This window comes from Lemur catta, chromosome 3 (assembly GCF_020740605.2).
Source record: "Lemur catta isolate mLemCat1 chromosome 3, mLemCat1.pri, whole genome shotgun sequence".
NCBI classification, from domain to species: domain Eukaryota; kingdom Metazoa; phylum Chordata; class Mammalia; order Primates; family Lemuridae; genus Lemur; species Lemur catta.
This window is the reverse complement of record NC_059130.1, coordinates 32,888,283-32,901,319: the sequence shown is the minus strand read 5'-3', so window position 1 is coordinate 32,901,319 and position 13,037 is coordinate 32,888,283. Positions and strand designations below refer to the sequence as shown.

General features: G+C 47.7%; 1 protein-coding gene across 1 annotated transcript; it reads right to left on the bottom strand.

Annotated features, from left to right (window-relative positions):
- Nucleotides 1-9,819: 9,819 nt before the first annotated feature.
- Nucleotides 9,820-11,504, bottom strand: DUSP23 (dual specificity phosphatase 23). The gene is made up of 2 exons (XM_045546389.1): nucleotides 11,111-11,504; nucleotides 9,820-10,229 (listed from the first exon to the last, which is right to left on the bottom strand). Exons 1-2 carry the CDS (start codon nucleotides 11,375-11,377, stop codon nucleotides 10,044-10,046), a joined length of 453 nt encoding a protein of 150 aa, XP_045402345.1. The 5' UTR covers nucleotides 11,378-11,504; the 3' UTR covers nucleotides 9,820-10,043.
- Nucleotides 11,505-13,037: the final 1,533 nt, after the last annotated feature.

The following is a 13,037-nucleotide window of genomic DNA, read 5'->3' as shown; positions in this document are numbered from 1 at the left end:
CCGCCTCTCTCCCTGGGCCTGTCTGAGGCCAGCCCCCCTTCTCACCGTGCTCCTTCAGCTCTGCAGACACGCGACCACGGTCCCCACCTAGGGCCTCCACTCGCTCTTCCCTTGGCCTCGGAGGTTCTTCCCCTATCCGCCACCTCTCCCTCTCCCCTTTCCAAAACAAAAAAATAATAGTAATAAATAAATCATAAAAATAAATAAATAAATATAATTCAACAATCAAAAAAATGTAGCAAATAACGTAAAAAACATCCAGGTACCTACCACCCAGCACTATTTCATTCTAAAATGATGTCATATTTGCGTCAGGGTTTTGTTTTTACGAAAGAAATAAACTAGCACAGAATCAGCCAGAGCCCCATGTATAGTCCTCCCCAATTCTGTTCTCCTCTCTCCCTTTCCAGAAGTAACCCCTGAATTTGGAATTTATCCTTCCCGTGTCTGTTTTCATACTTTCATTACACCCATCAATAATCTATGGCGTTGTTTGGCAAGTTTACAATTTTATGTAAATGGCATCTTACTGTGGGAGGACTCTGCAACTCACCCTTTTCCTCCGTGCTGCCTGTGAGAAGGATTTGTACTGACTCACGTGCTCTCATTTCCATTTTCACCGTGCGTAGTATTTCACTGGATACAGACGTCTGACTTTATCTATTCCTCTAATGATGGATAATGGTGCCATTTCTGATTTTTGGCTGTTATAAACAACTCTGCAAAGAACATTTGGACACGTCTCCTTGGACACATGTTTGAGAGTTTCTCTAGGGTAAAACCTTAAAAACAGAATTTCTGAATAATAGAGTATGTGTCTCTTCAACTTTACGGGATAATGCCAGATTGCTCTTCAAAGTGGTTGAGCAAATTTCCACTCCCATGGCGGTGTGGGAGCTCCACTTCCTCACTGACTGAGCGGCCGAGCTGGTTGGGGGCCCCAGGGATCATTGAGCAGCTCGCTGGGATCTAGGGCAGTGGCTGAAGGAGCTGGACTCTGCTGTTGTCTCTGTCCTGGTTGTCCCACCCATTGGCCCGTGGTTGGAGGTCAGAATCCCAGAGACGCTGTAGCACCTGGGTTGCTGGGCGATGGGAGTCTTAGTCCCCCACGCCTCCAACTCTTTTCTGAAATTTGAAAGCAATACAAAACAAAACCTTCATCTTAAAATGAAATAAAAAGAGACCCAGGTTGTGAAAACAAACATTTATCTACTTAACATCCAAAATATACAGGGCTAACATTTTCCCGTATATATTTGCTTCAGATGTTTTCTTTTTAAGACATAAAGCATTCCAGTTAAATTTGAAGCTCTCCTCCCTGGTCTTTTGCCTCCCTCCTTTCCTGGAGGTAGCCAAGATTCTGAGCTTGGTGGGTGTCCAAACCATTTATTTGTATAACATATGTATGTATCCATATACAACTTGTTGTTTGTTTTTACTCATACAGATAGTATTCTGCATCTGCCAGTTTCTTTCCTACCCACCCAACATTGTTTCCAAAACACATCTATGTTGATGCTGGTATCTCTAGTTCAGTGTTTGCCCATTCTCCTAGGGACATATTTTCAGGTTGTTTCTAGTTTTTGGTCATTTAAACAAGGCTGCATAATGACTCCATGAGGGTAGTAGATTTTGTCTTTTGTTCATGCTCAATATTTAGCCACTAGAATTGTGCCTGGAACATAGTAGATGCCCAATAAATATTTATTGAGTTATTGAATAAATGAACAGCCTCATACATGTCTCTAAGTTGCTCAAATGGAAAATTTGCCATAGATATATGTGAAGTGGCTGGATTTTTGGGTGATTTTGCCATAGATATATGTGAAGTGGCTGGATTTTTGGGTGAACTCGTTACTGTATCACTCTCTAAGGTTATTGTGCCGATTTACACATCCCCAGCAGTCTGAGAGTTCCTGTTTCCCTTAGTGTTGCCAACTTTAGTATTTTGAGATTTGGGTGTGTGTGCACAGGTGTTTGTGTCTAACTCTATTGTACATAAAATCATATTTTGTTGTTGTTTTAATTTGCATAGCTCTAGTTCCTTTCTGATTTGTCTCACCTGGGAGTCTCACTGACTTCCTTTGAGGATTCCAGATTATCAAATGAGCAGAGGTGGGTTGGGGTGGGCTGAGGGGACCTCTCAAGGGTAAGGCCTGACTCCTGCATGGGCCTGAAACCCTCCACGTGTCCCCAGCCTCCCTTCCTGTCTGGAGGGATTTGAGTACTTGTGCCAAGGCAGACCCAGGACCCCAGGACTGCAGAACACAGTGTGGAGACCAGGTTCGCCCCCCTGTCCAGCCCCACCTTGAGCTCTGCAGGCCCCTGTGAGGGGCCAGCCCCTGGTGCTGTGCTGGTCTGTTATCCTCTAGGTCTCCAGCTGTAGCTTGCTGGCGGGAGTCCTGAGGCTCAGGGTGCTCTTGTGATTACAGCTACCTTGCAGGTTTTTGTGGGTGAAACTATCTTTGGAGTCCCTAGCACTGCCCCTCCCTGGCATACACCGTGCCCTCCACTTATAAGAAAACACATCATCTGTTCTGTTTGGCTTCTCAGTACTTGACAAATTGGCCACTATGTGGAGAAGAGAAGACAGGTTTGAAGGTAAGCAGACAGACATAATGGTAGGGGAATGGGGAGAGGGGAATGGGAATAAAACTGAAATAGAAAGTTTGAACAGTCAGGATACTCTCTGGCCTTGGGACACTAGGGAGAAAGACCAGGGTTGTTGCCTCTGTTGTCCCTGAATTGGGTCAACCAGGATATGGCAATGGTTCAAGATTTAAAATGTGACAGCAGCGAATCAGGCAGAACAGTGGGTGTGCAGGAGCCAGTGCCAGCTGCCATTTGAAAGACATGTATTTCTAGCACGTAGGGATGGCTCTCACTTGAGATCCATTCCTATTTGAAAAGCATTAAAAAATCATAACCTGCAAGCCCAGAGGGTGAGCACTCTGCCTTAACAACCCTTTCACTTTCTTTTGCAAAGCATTAAAGTCATTAACTTCCAGCAAGCGGGAAAAGCAAGTTCTTACTTAACTCTTATCTTCTGAAAAGTCTTAAAAATCAGCAGCCCTGAGACTTTGTTTCTCTTTGGCAGTGTTAAATCATAAAGCACCATACTGCTGTCAAGTAATGGGACCATTCTGTCAGAGTGTAACTTAAGAAAAGTTGAACCTAGTGAAACGTCCTCTACTCAGAAACCCACGGTGACTCCACACTGTTGGTCACTGATATGATCCTGACCCTTTGGTGTGAGTTTCTGCCCTTTCAAGACCTTCACCTAACTGCATTTTCTGCTGCCCATTAGGTGAGGTTTTTACTTCATCTGTGCCAATAGACTCCCCATATTTTCCCTCCCCTCACTGAAACCCATTCGCACTGTCCACCTCTCTCTCTAAGCCCACCTATGTGGACTCTGCACCCAACACATAATATTGGTATTTTAAGTAACAGCTAACATTTGCATATTCCTTTAGGCTCTCCAACCACATCCTCCACATCTCTTTGAAGGTTTAACTTTTTGAAATTTACCAGACTCACTCCTCTTATCTCTTCAATCACTATAGCATTGCTTAAATATTCATGCATTGCATATTTGCTAATTTTATATATGCATCTTTGCATTTACACTTACAAGTGTACATGTGTCATGCATACTTCCACTGGATTATCATTATCCAACCCCTAGACTTGTTCTTTTATTCCCATTTATTTGTCTATGTGCAGATACCCAAGTAAGTGACAGTGTGTCAGTTAGTCACCATATGTTTATTGAGCACCCATGTGCCAGGCATTGTGCCAGGTGCTAGAGGTAGGGACACGTCCTTAGACTCCAGTAAGAGAGAGAGAGAGGGAGAGAGAGAGAGATATTAAATGACTAAATGAATCATATGAGTGAGCAAATGGCCTCAAAGAGAAGGACAGATGCTTTGGGAATATGAAGGAGAATATGGGGGAGGGGTGCTGTTGGAAACCTTTCCCTGAGAAAGTGATGTTTAAACTAAGACCACTAGGGGTCAGTAGGAGTTGGGAGCTAGGCAAAGAGTTGAGGAACAAAGCGTCCCAGGCAAATGGAATAGCATGTGCCCAGACTGTCATGTGGAGAGGTGCAAAGCATCTGGTAGTGTGCAGTAAAGGGTTAACTCAGCAGGCCTGCGTTGCCCAACCCTTCACATTCCAAAGGTCTTCAGGACTGCCCCTTGACCAGCTCCTAAGACCTCTGAGCCCTTGGAATATCCACCTGATAAGAGTGTCTTTGTATACCTGAGACCTTGAGCCGGCCCAGATCGTTTATGCTAACAGTGTGATTTATGGACAGCACCTGTTTTTATACGCCTAGGCTGCTTTGGGCTATGCTGTCTTAGTTTGACCTCTGCTGGGGCTGGAGACTGAGTCACATAAATGCTGTATGCCTATATGACTCCCTCAAGTCCCACCAAAAAATCCACACACCTCTGGAAACCCAGGCTCAGGTGAACATCCTTGCACTGTCTTAGGTCGTTGCCGGGGAGAATTAAGCACTGTTCACACGACTCCACTGTGAGAGGACAGCTGGAAGTTCGTGCCTGATCTCTTCTGAACTCTACCTTATGCGCCTTTTTTTTGTTGATTTTAACCCATACCCTTTCACTGTAATAAACCATAACTGACAGTATAACAGCTTTTCTGAGTTCTGTGAGTCCTTTTAGCGAATCATCCAATCTGACAGAGGTCTTGAGGACTCCCGATGCAGGTACAGAGAAGAGAACAAAGGTTAAAGAGAGGGGAGTGTATGAGGTAAGGGATGAAATGGAGGATAGGATTGGATCCTTACTTAGGTCCTCACAGGCCATGGTCAAGATTGGCATGGTTCTGCCTGTGGGCTTGATCCCAGTGTGGCTACTATATTTAATTCTATTCCATGGCTCTAGGCTGCACCCAACCACAGCTGGATCTCATGAGTCTCTATGGAAAACATGCAAATTAGTGAATTTGCTTGGGGTGGGGGAACCCAAGGGCACATAAAACCCACTGAAAGAGGTGAGCAGTGTCACCTGTGGGATGGCTGCATGGATTTTTCATTTCCCATAGTGCTACCTTGGGTTTGGAGCAGAGCCACTACTCAGTGGATTTTGTTAAAGAAGACACAAGTGGTGTGTTTATTATAAAAGGCAGGGGAAAAACAATCCAGGCACTGTTTGCCATACTGAATGTCACATATTGAATACTCAGAGGTGACATCACTAATTTGTTTCATGATCACATATCCATGGTTACAGAATAAGTCAAGGAAAAAATAGTGTGAGAGAGTTGTTGAAGCAATCTAAGCAATTTATTGGCAAAAAGAATTCTGTTATCAAGGTTGCAAATAAGTCATCAATTATAGGCATGGAGGTGCACCAAAGTGTTCCTTAAATTTCTGCTTGCTTGGACAGGCATGCTTCCTTCTCAAGAGTATGCCTTGAATCCATAATAGCTGGAGGAAATTTTAAAAGTAATGGAAGAAGTGCTTATGTAATTCATGTCTAAGTCAACAGGGGACTATGTTTTTGATGGCGTTGGAGGCTGGAGGCAGAAGGCTGTTAGGGATGATGACTGTGCTGGCAGCCCACACTCTCCCCAGTCAGTGGCGCTGCTGGATACCGGGCAGCAGGGTGGGGAAGCCCTGAGATCAGAGAGCTCCACTGATGGCCCTGTGGGTCCAAATGCCTCCATTCAGGGGAACACAAGATGCTGTTCTGTATATTTCTCATTACAATGAAGTCTCTTCTCTCTGCTCCCAAGAGGGAAGGCAGTTTATAGTTAGACATTCTACAATTGATCCTGCTCTACTAGGTAACTCTGGGCAGGTTACTTAAACTCTCTGGGTCTCAGTTTACTCATCTGTGCACTGCACTGGCTATTCTAATAGCACTTTGTTCATAGGCTTTTTTTTTTTTTTTTTTTGAGGAGCGAATGAGATAATGCTGTAAAGTACTTGGCACAGTGCCTGGCATGCATTAAGGACTCAACAACAACAAAACCAGAAAAAGTATTAGGGTTTTTAAATAAATAATCAGACATTTTTGAGGTCTTGATGCCAGTTACACACTCCTCAAGGCTGTCCTGCTGGGTGAGGACATCTGCATGCTTCCAATTAGATAATAGTGGATGAGACAGAACTGGTCTGATGAGTTGGTTTCACCGTTTTGGCCTTAAATGCTTGGGCCCCATTTTAAAGAGCAGCACATATTAATAATTCAGGTGTTACTGACTTCAGTGTCAGGGGCAGGCTCTCTGGCCTCCCAAGAGAATGAAGAGCGTGCTCATTGGAGGGCGTGCTGATAAGAGGGCCCATGAGACCAAGGTCTAATCATGAAGACAGGCTTCTGTGTGTCACTGGAACCTGGGAAAGTCTTGGAAGGCCGCTGTCTGGGCAAAGAAGCATGAGCTCTGGAGTCTCGACTTGGGTTTGTATCCCAGCTCTCTCAATACAAGTGTGTGGCTTTGGGCGTGTTGCTCATCTCTCTAAATCTCAGTTCCCTCATCTATAAAAAGGGAAAAATACATAATTTGCAGAGCTGTTTTAAAGATAAAATAATGCAATGTATGTAAAACACCTGCTGCATGGTAAGCACCTTATAAATAATGGCAATTATGATCCTATAAGTAAGTGAAGTATGGTCATGACAAAATGTGAAATACATTAATGGTAATTGACATTGTCTTGTGACAAAACAATCCTGTGAGACCAAATTCTCAGAAAGAATGGCAAGATATAGACAGAATGTTTGATTTGCAGCTTGGCAAATGGGTGAAGTTCATTCTGGGAAATGGTTTATGGTTTGGCTCAAATCCCTGTCCCAGGTAACAGGCTCCTACTGCCCTGGGGAGACTTGATCTAGCGGATAGAGAGGGACAGGTGCATGAGGAGCAGACCTCCCCAGCCAGGTGAAGACCAGAGATGAACCCCCTGTGGATGGGATCCCTATAGGTTCTGAATGGCCATATGCATAATTTTAGAGGAACCCAAAAGGTGACTGCCGCAGAGCCCTAATGATATGGAGGGTCATTTTCTAGAGAGAAAAGCCTCCGTTCGGCAGAGAACTCTGATCATCTACCATAGAATAAACATGAACTGAACTTTATAAAACATGGGGTTGGGAGTAGACATTGCTGCAGCTGTGTCCACCAGCAGCTCATCGAGACTAAAAGCTTCTTGAATATGGAAAGCTAGTGGTGTCTATCACCACCTCGGGGAAACCAGCCAGGGAAAAGGTGCCAGACATTGCTTGAGAGGGTAGCAGTGTTTGAGTGGGCTCTTTCTCCCCTTTTAAGATGTATGCATCCACAGGAGACAAGTATGCTCCCACCTCCATGCCCAGAGGAAATGAAAGCCCATGACTGCATCTGGTGCTTGCTGGTCTGATGCAATGGTTCTTAACCGAGGCCGATTTTATCCCCTCCCAGGGGATATATGGCAATGTCTAGAGACATTTTTAGTTGTCACTGCCATGGGGGAGGGGTGTCCTATTGGCATCTAGTGAGTAGAGGCCAGGTATGTTGCTAAACATCCTTCAATGCACGGGATGAGCCCTGCAACACAAGATTATCCAGTTCCAAACGTCCACAATGCTGAGGCAGAGAACCCCTGGTCTGATGCGAAAGCTCTTTTTAGATGGAGGTGGCCTGTTCCTTGAATTTATCTCAGCGTAGGATGGGAAGGAGTATGGCTAATCTGGTACCCCTCATCGGTGGCCATTACAGAAGAGGGGGTGGTGAAAAGACAAAATATTGGGGGGTGGAAATGACCCCAAAGGGAGGCTCAGGCTAACCTCCCAAGGTAGATGGAAGGAGAAGGGCAGAGTTTTTCATTTCAAGTCAACTCTTATTTAAAGAGTGGTTTCCTTAAGCACTTAATTATATGTTTATTTCCCTAAGGAACTCTTGAGGCAGTGGAGAACTTGCTTAAATTATGGGGATAGAGACTGTACATAGGGCTTTAATGGGGCTAGAAAAATTTTCTGTTTCCTTTGAAGGAGCCTTGGGAGGAAGGGAAGGGCAGATTCCTCTCCCACAGTGCAGGGGATGTGGGAGGGTGGAGCAAACCGGGAACAGGCAAACAGGCAGAAAGGGCAAGGACTGCTTGTATAGCCCAGCAGGTAAGGATAAGAGAGGAGACATGAGCTTTGGTGCAGCTTCAAGCCTCGTGCCTTTCTCTCCCCATCCTGGTAAGCCCTCAGAATGCAGGGAAGGGGTTTAGGAAGTGGGCCATTCATACTCTTCCTGCCCATTCCCTTCACATGGAAACACGCATATGCATGGAGACACACACACATATATTCACGCGCACACACACACACACACACACACACCCCTTTGGCACGTGCTCTGGTTTGCACCAGGAAATAGAAGGGGGCTGTGGTGTAGGGGAAGTAGTGAGGGAGGGAGGGCAGGGTAGCTGGGACCTTTGATGAGACCAGAGTAAGAGTTTCAGTGTGTCCTCTTTGTGCTATTTTTCATTCCTCTGTTGCAGCCTAAATACCTGGAATTTATGGGTTTCTTCTCTTTGGGAGATGTCCTTACCTGGATAGGCTAGGTAGGGACCAAGGGGGTAAATAGAGAGAAGGAACTGATCACTCAGATTTGACACATAGATGAAAATTGGGGACAGGGCATCTTATAGCCTCTCTCTTTTAGACTGGCAAGACTTCAGCTGACACCCTTTTTGTTTAAGGTTGAGTTGGGTAGGGGTTGGCTTGGGTGGGCTGTAGTGGAAGGGAGAAAGTAGTGAGGAGCAGGTGGCCAGGTCTGGCTCTGGTCGAGGCTACAACAGGGGAACCCTTAACCCCTCTCTACTCTGTCTCCACTGCAACGGGAATGCATGTCTATCTCAGTACCCATTACCTGGGCCTGGACTCTGTCTGTGCCCATCTATTTCTGGAGGCTGTGAGCTCCTGAGAGCAGCAATCACGTCTCATTCGACTGGATAGTCTCCGCATCTAACAGAGCCTGGTACACACAGGCACTCAGTACACATTTTGTGATGAATTTCTACCTTATTAAGCCCAGCCTGCTACAGCAGGAGAGGTGATAGGAATTTAGGCAGACGTTAAGGCAAAAGCATCCATCTGGCTGGGGTATGCCATTCCTCCCATCTCTCAGAAGCCCAAAATGTGGTGGTCGTGGCAGGATGGGGTCCAACAGGGGAGAAGTGAAGATAGCATCTGAGAAATGAGGCCACGATTTATAGTCCTGGAGCTCTTCATTTAACTAGCAAATATCTGCTCTGTGTAGCTGCCCAGACTGGCTCAGTTCGAGCACCCCCTGGCCTGAGGTTGTGGGGTAGCAGAATTGGCCTGAGGTCCCAGATGAGCTGAGCAGCACCCGAGGCTGACAAGAGGTGTCCAGTCCTGGGGAGATGGAGACAGCGGTTGTCTGTGAGCACGACATCCAGGCCGTCTCTGTCCCCAAAGGGACAAGGGTGACACACGTGTGGCAGATGGACCGAGACTGAGGAGCCCTCCTGGCCTGTGAGTGTCCAAGACCTAGAGATGAGGGAGGCTGGGCTACTGAGGATCTGAAACCTTTTCATTGACCAGCTCCCCGGAAACCACATCAAATATCGTTAGGGAGGGGATACGCAGAATTTCAGCATCTTCCAACCACTGAAGATGCATGTTGTAGTTCTGGCCCATCCTTCCACTTTCTAGTAGTGTCACCTTGGGCCTCTCTGAGCCTTGGCCACCTCGTCCAAAGAAGAGAGATGGCCTGTTTGCCTTGCCTATATCACAGAGCTACTGTGAGGATCAAATAAGTTGATGTGTGGGAGTGCTTTGTAAAGTGCCATGCAATGTGAGCTGGTTCTTACAAGTCATTTATTCAGGGGAGCAGTATAGCCTCCCCCCACCCCGCCCTTCAGTGGGGCCCCAGCCATCCCCTCAATTAGGACCTGCCTGCAGGTGGGTGGGCTATTTCAGTCTCTTGGGCCAATGGGAGCTCGAGTGTTTAAAACTTTAGTCCACTTCCCGTTGTCTCTGGCCCCACCGGGCAGGGGAGAGGGGGCAGAAAGGTGCTGAGGCCCCTCATTTAGTTCGCTGATAGAACTGGAAGACTGCTTTCTCCTGCTCGTAGGTCTCGATGGAACCGGGTCGAAGGTGCCGGATTTCAGCAATGGCGTCTCCTGCAGCCAAGTGCCGCTCCTTCACCAGGTAACAGGCCAGCATGGTGCCAGTGCGGCCAAAGCCCAGGGCACAGTGCACTCCCACAGCCTGTGAAGAGGGAGCTTGATAGGTCGGAGCCCACGCCCTTCCTAACACTCTCCTGCCCCTCATTTGGGCTGGTCTCCCCACAGCTGCTACTTCTGAGTCAGGCCCAGGGCTCTGTGCACTGGGTCAGGTAGTCAGAAGGCAAGAAGTGACATCAAAGTCAGGGAGGGCTGTCCCTGCACGTGGGTGGTTAGGAGGTCTCTGAAGTGGCTGGTTCAAGAGTGGGCTCCTGGCCCACTTCCCCACAACTGTCCACTTGTGCTATCCAATAGAGAAGCCACAAGTCATGTGTGGCTACTGTGTACTTGAAATGTGGCCAGTCCAAATGGAGATTTGGCGTTAGAAACACCAGGGTTTGAAGATGTAGTGCAAAAAAAATGAATGAAAATATCTCCTTAAGAATTTATTTTATATTGAGATTATACATTGAGATGATAATAATTTTGATTTACTGGGTTAATATTCCCCAAATTAATTTCACCTGCTTTTTTTTCTCCTTTTTAAAAACGTGGTTGGGCTAGAAAATTTAAAATTACATACATGGCTCCATTATATTTGGACAGCATTGCTGTAGAAAACAGTAAACAGCCTCCGTATGCCTTCAACCCCCCCCCCCGAAATCTGCCCCTGTTTCTCCTCCTCGACTCACAGTATTAGCGGGTTATCCGCTGCCTCTCCCCAAGCCCACTTCACACTGCTCTGCCTTCTCTTTCATTCCTCCCGTTTAGCCTCCCCTCCCCGCCGTGGCTTTAGGTCCTTGTTGCACCCTTGCCTCACTGTCTTCCTCCATCGCTGTCCCGGAGCCCCGCTATTGTCCTGGCCCTTGTCGCCCAGCCCTCCCGTGTGCCCCGCCGACCCTGCCCGGCCCCGCCCTCCCCGCTGACCTCTCCCCGGGCGTTGGCCTCGTCCACGATCTGCACGAAGCGGTCGATCTGGTCTGGCGCCGGCGGACAGAAGTCGGGGATGCGCAGTCGGTGCAGAGTGAGCTCGGGGCAGCTGTCACTGTGAGGGGGCCCGCGCTCCGTCAGCGACACCAGGTGCCGCACGCCCTGGTCCAACAGGAACTGGTAGTGGGCGGGGAGCCGCGGCAGCGCCAGCCCCGCCAGCCGGCCGGGTAGCACCCAAGAGAAGTTCGGGGGCCGCACGCCCATCGCTGGGGGAGGGCACAGGGCAGGGGTCACCGGAGGCCAGGCCGCCCCCCTTCGTCCCCTGTCCCGCGGGGCCCGGTAACCCGCCACCTACCAGGCCCCAGCGCCACCTGGCCACGTGGTCTGCGGGCCGCCGCGCGGTGACGCTCGGCCCGGCCGCCGGGGATTGGCCGAGCCGCCCGGGGGCGGGGCTGGAACGCGGAGCCCCGGCTCTGAGCGACACCGAGAAGCGCCGCGATCCCCAATGGGCGGGATTACCGCAGCCCAAAGAGCCGAGGAGGAAGCCTAGAGTGAGTTAAGAATTGCTCTCTGAGGACGGATCAACCCGGGGTCGGGCTCTGCTGCTCCTGGCGGTGTGTCGGAGCTATTGCATCCCGGGCAGCTGCTCCTGCCTCCCCCGGGCCCGGCCTCGCTTTCCTTTCTTTACAGTGGGCGCACAGGGCTCACGAGATGACAAATTCACTTTCGCCCACGGGGAGGAATCTCCTTTCCAATGACTAGTCACTATCAGAGACTTTTGGAAAGAGAAATTACTACCGCACAGGCAGATACTCTCATTTTTTCCATTGCTAGAACTATTAAAAAATTATGGGCTGCCATCTGGTGCCCTGAAAACTTACCCAGGGTAATAATTATGGAAATAATAATGTCAATCACCACCAACAAAATAATTAACATTTATTGAGGATCTACTATGTGCCAGATACTCTTCTAAGCACTTTACATGTATTAACTCATTTAATCGCCCCAATAATCTTATGAGGTAGGTGATCTAAGTAATGCCGTTTTATAGATGGAAACAGTGAGCCACTGGAAAGATTAATATACTTGACCAACAGATAGATGACTGCAGGCTCTAGAATCTTTAACAATACAGTACTGTTTCCCAAAGTTAAACAGAAAATTACTTCCTCTCCACATAACCATCCTCATACCGCCAAATGTCATCTGAGTTAAACACCTGTGGGTTTTCTTAATTATGTTTTTTCCCATTTCAAGTTTTCCTGACTCCGTGGGTCACCTTCCCTTGGGCAGGCTAGAGCTTTTCACTGTTGTTCTTGTAAGGTGGGGACCCAGATCTGAACACACTGTCTCAGCTATGATCTGACCAGTCCATATCCTCATTTGAATAATGTTCTTCTAGTGATGCAGACTAAATATAATTATGAAAATAGTTAACCCTTATTGAATTTACTAATGTACCAGGCCCTGTGCCAAGTGCTTTCTGGAAGAACCACACGTGGAAGATATTTTTGTACCCTTTCTGTACGTGAGTAATCTGAGGTTTAGAGAAGTTGGTTAACTTGGCCAAGGACACAGTGATCCAAGCCCAGGGCATTTTGCCAGGAAGGTTTATTTTCCTTCCTCTGCCTCACCTACCCCTGACACACACTTTTGACCATTTAAGCCTCTGGCTCCAGCAGAATGGAAAGGAATTTCTCTTCCCCCAAAGTTCAAAGCCTGCTCTGACCCTGTGAAAAATGCACTTAACATTTACCCAGTCAACTACTCTTTCCAGGTTCTGGGAGCTGCCAAATCTCCCCTTTTCTCCCCTTCCATACAAACACAGCTCTGATGAAGCCCTTCCTATTTGCACTCTCATTTCCTACATGACTCCCTATCATCCAGCCTGCTGCGATTTCTTCCTTTCCCCCTTGCCAGC

Excerpts from the sequence above, each read along its gene's own strand:
- DUSP23 (XM_045546389.1), bottom strand. The coding sequence starts at position 11,377 with ATGGGCGTGCGGCCCCCGAACTTCTCTTGGGTGCTACCCGGCCGGCTG. Across the intron at positions 10,230-11,110 it reads AGGCCAACGCCCGGGGAGAG|GCTGTGGGAGTGCACTGTGC; the intron begins GTCAGCGGGGAG and ends CCCTCTTCACAG.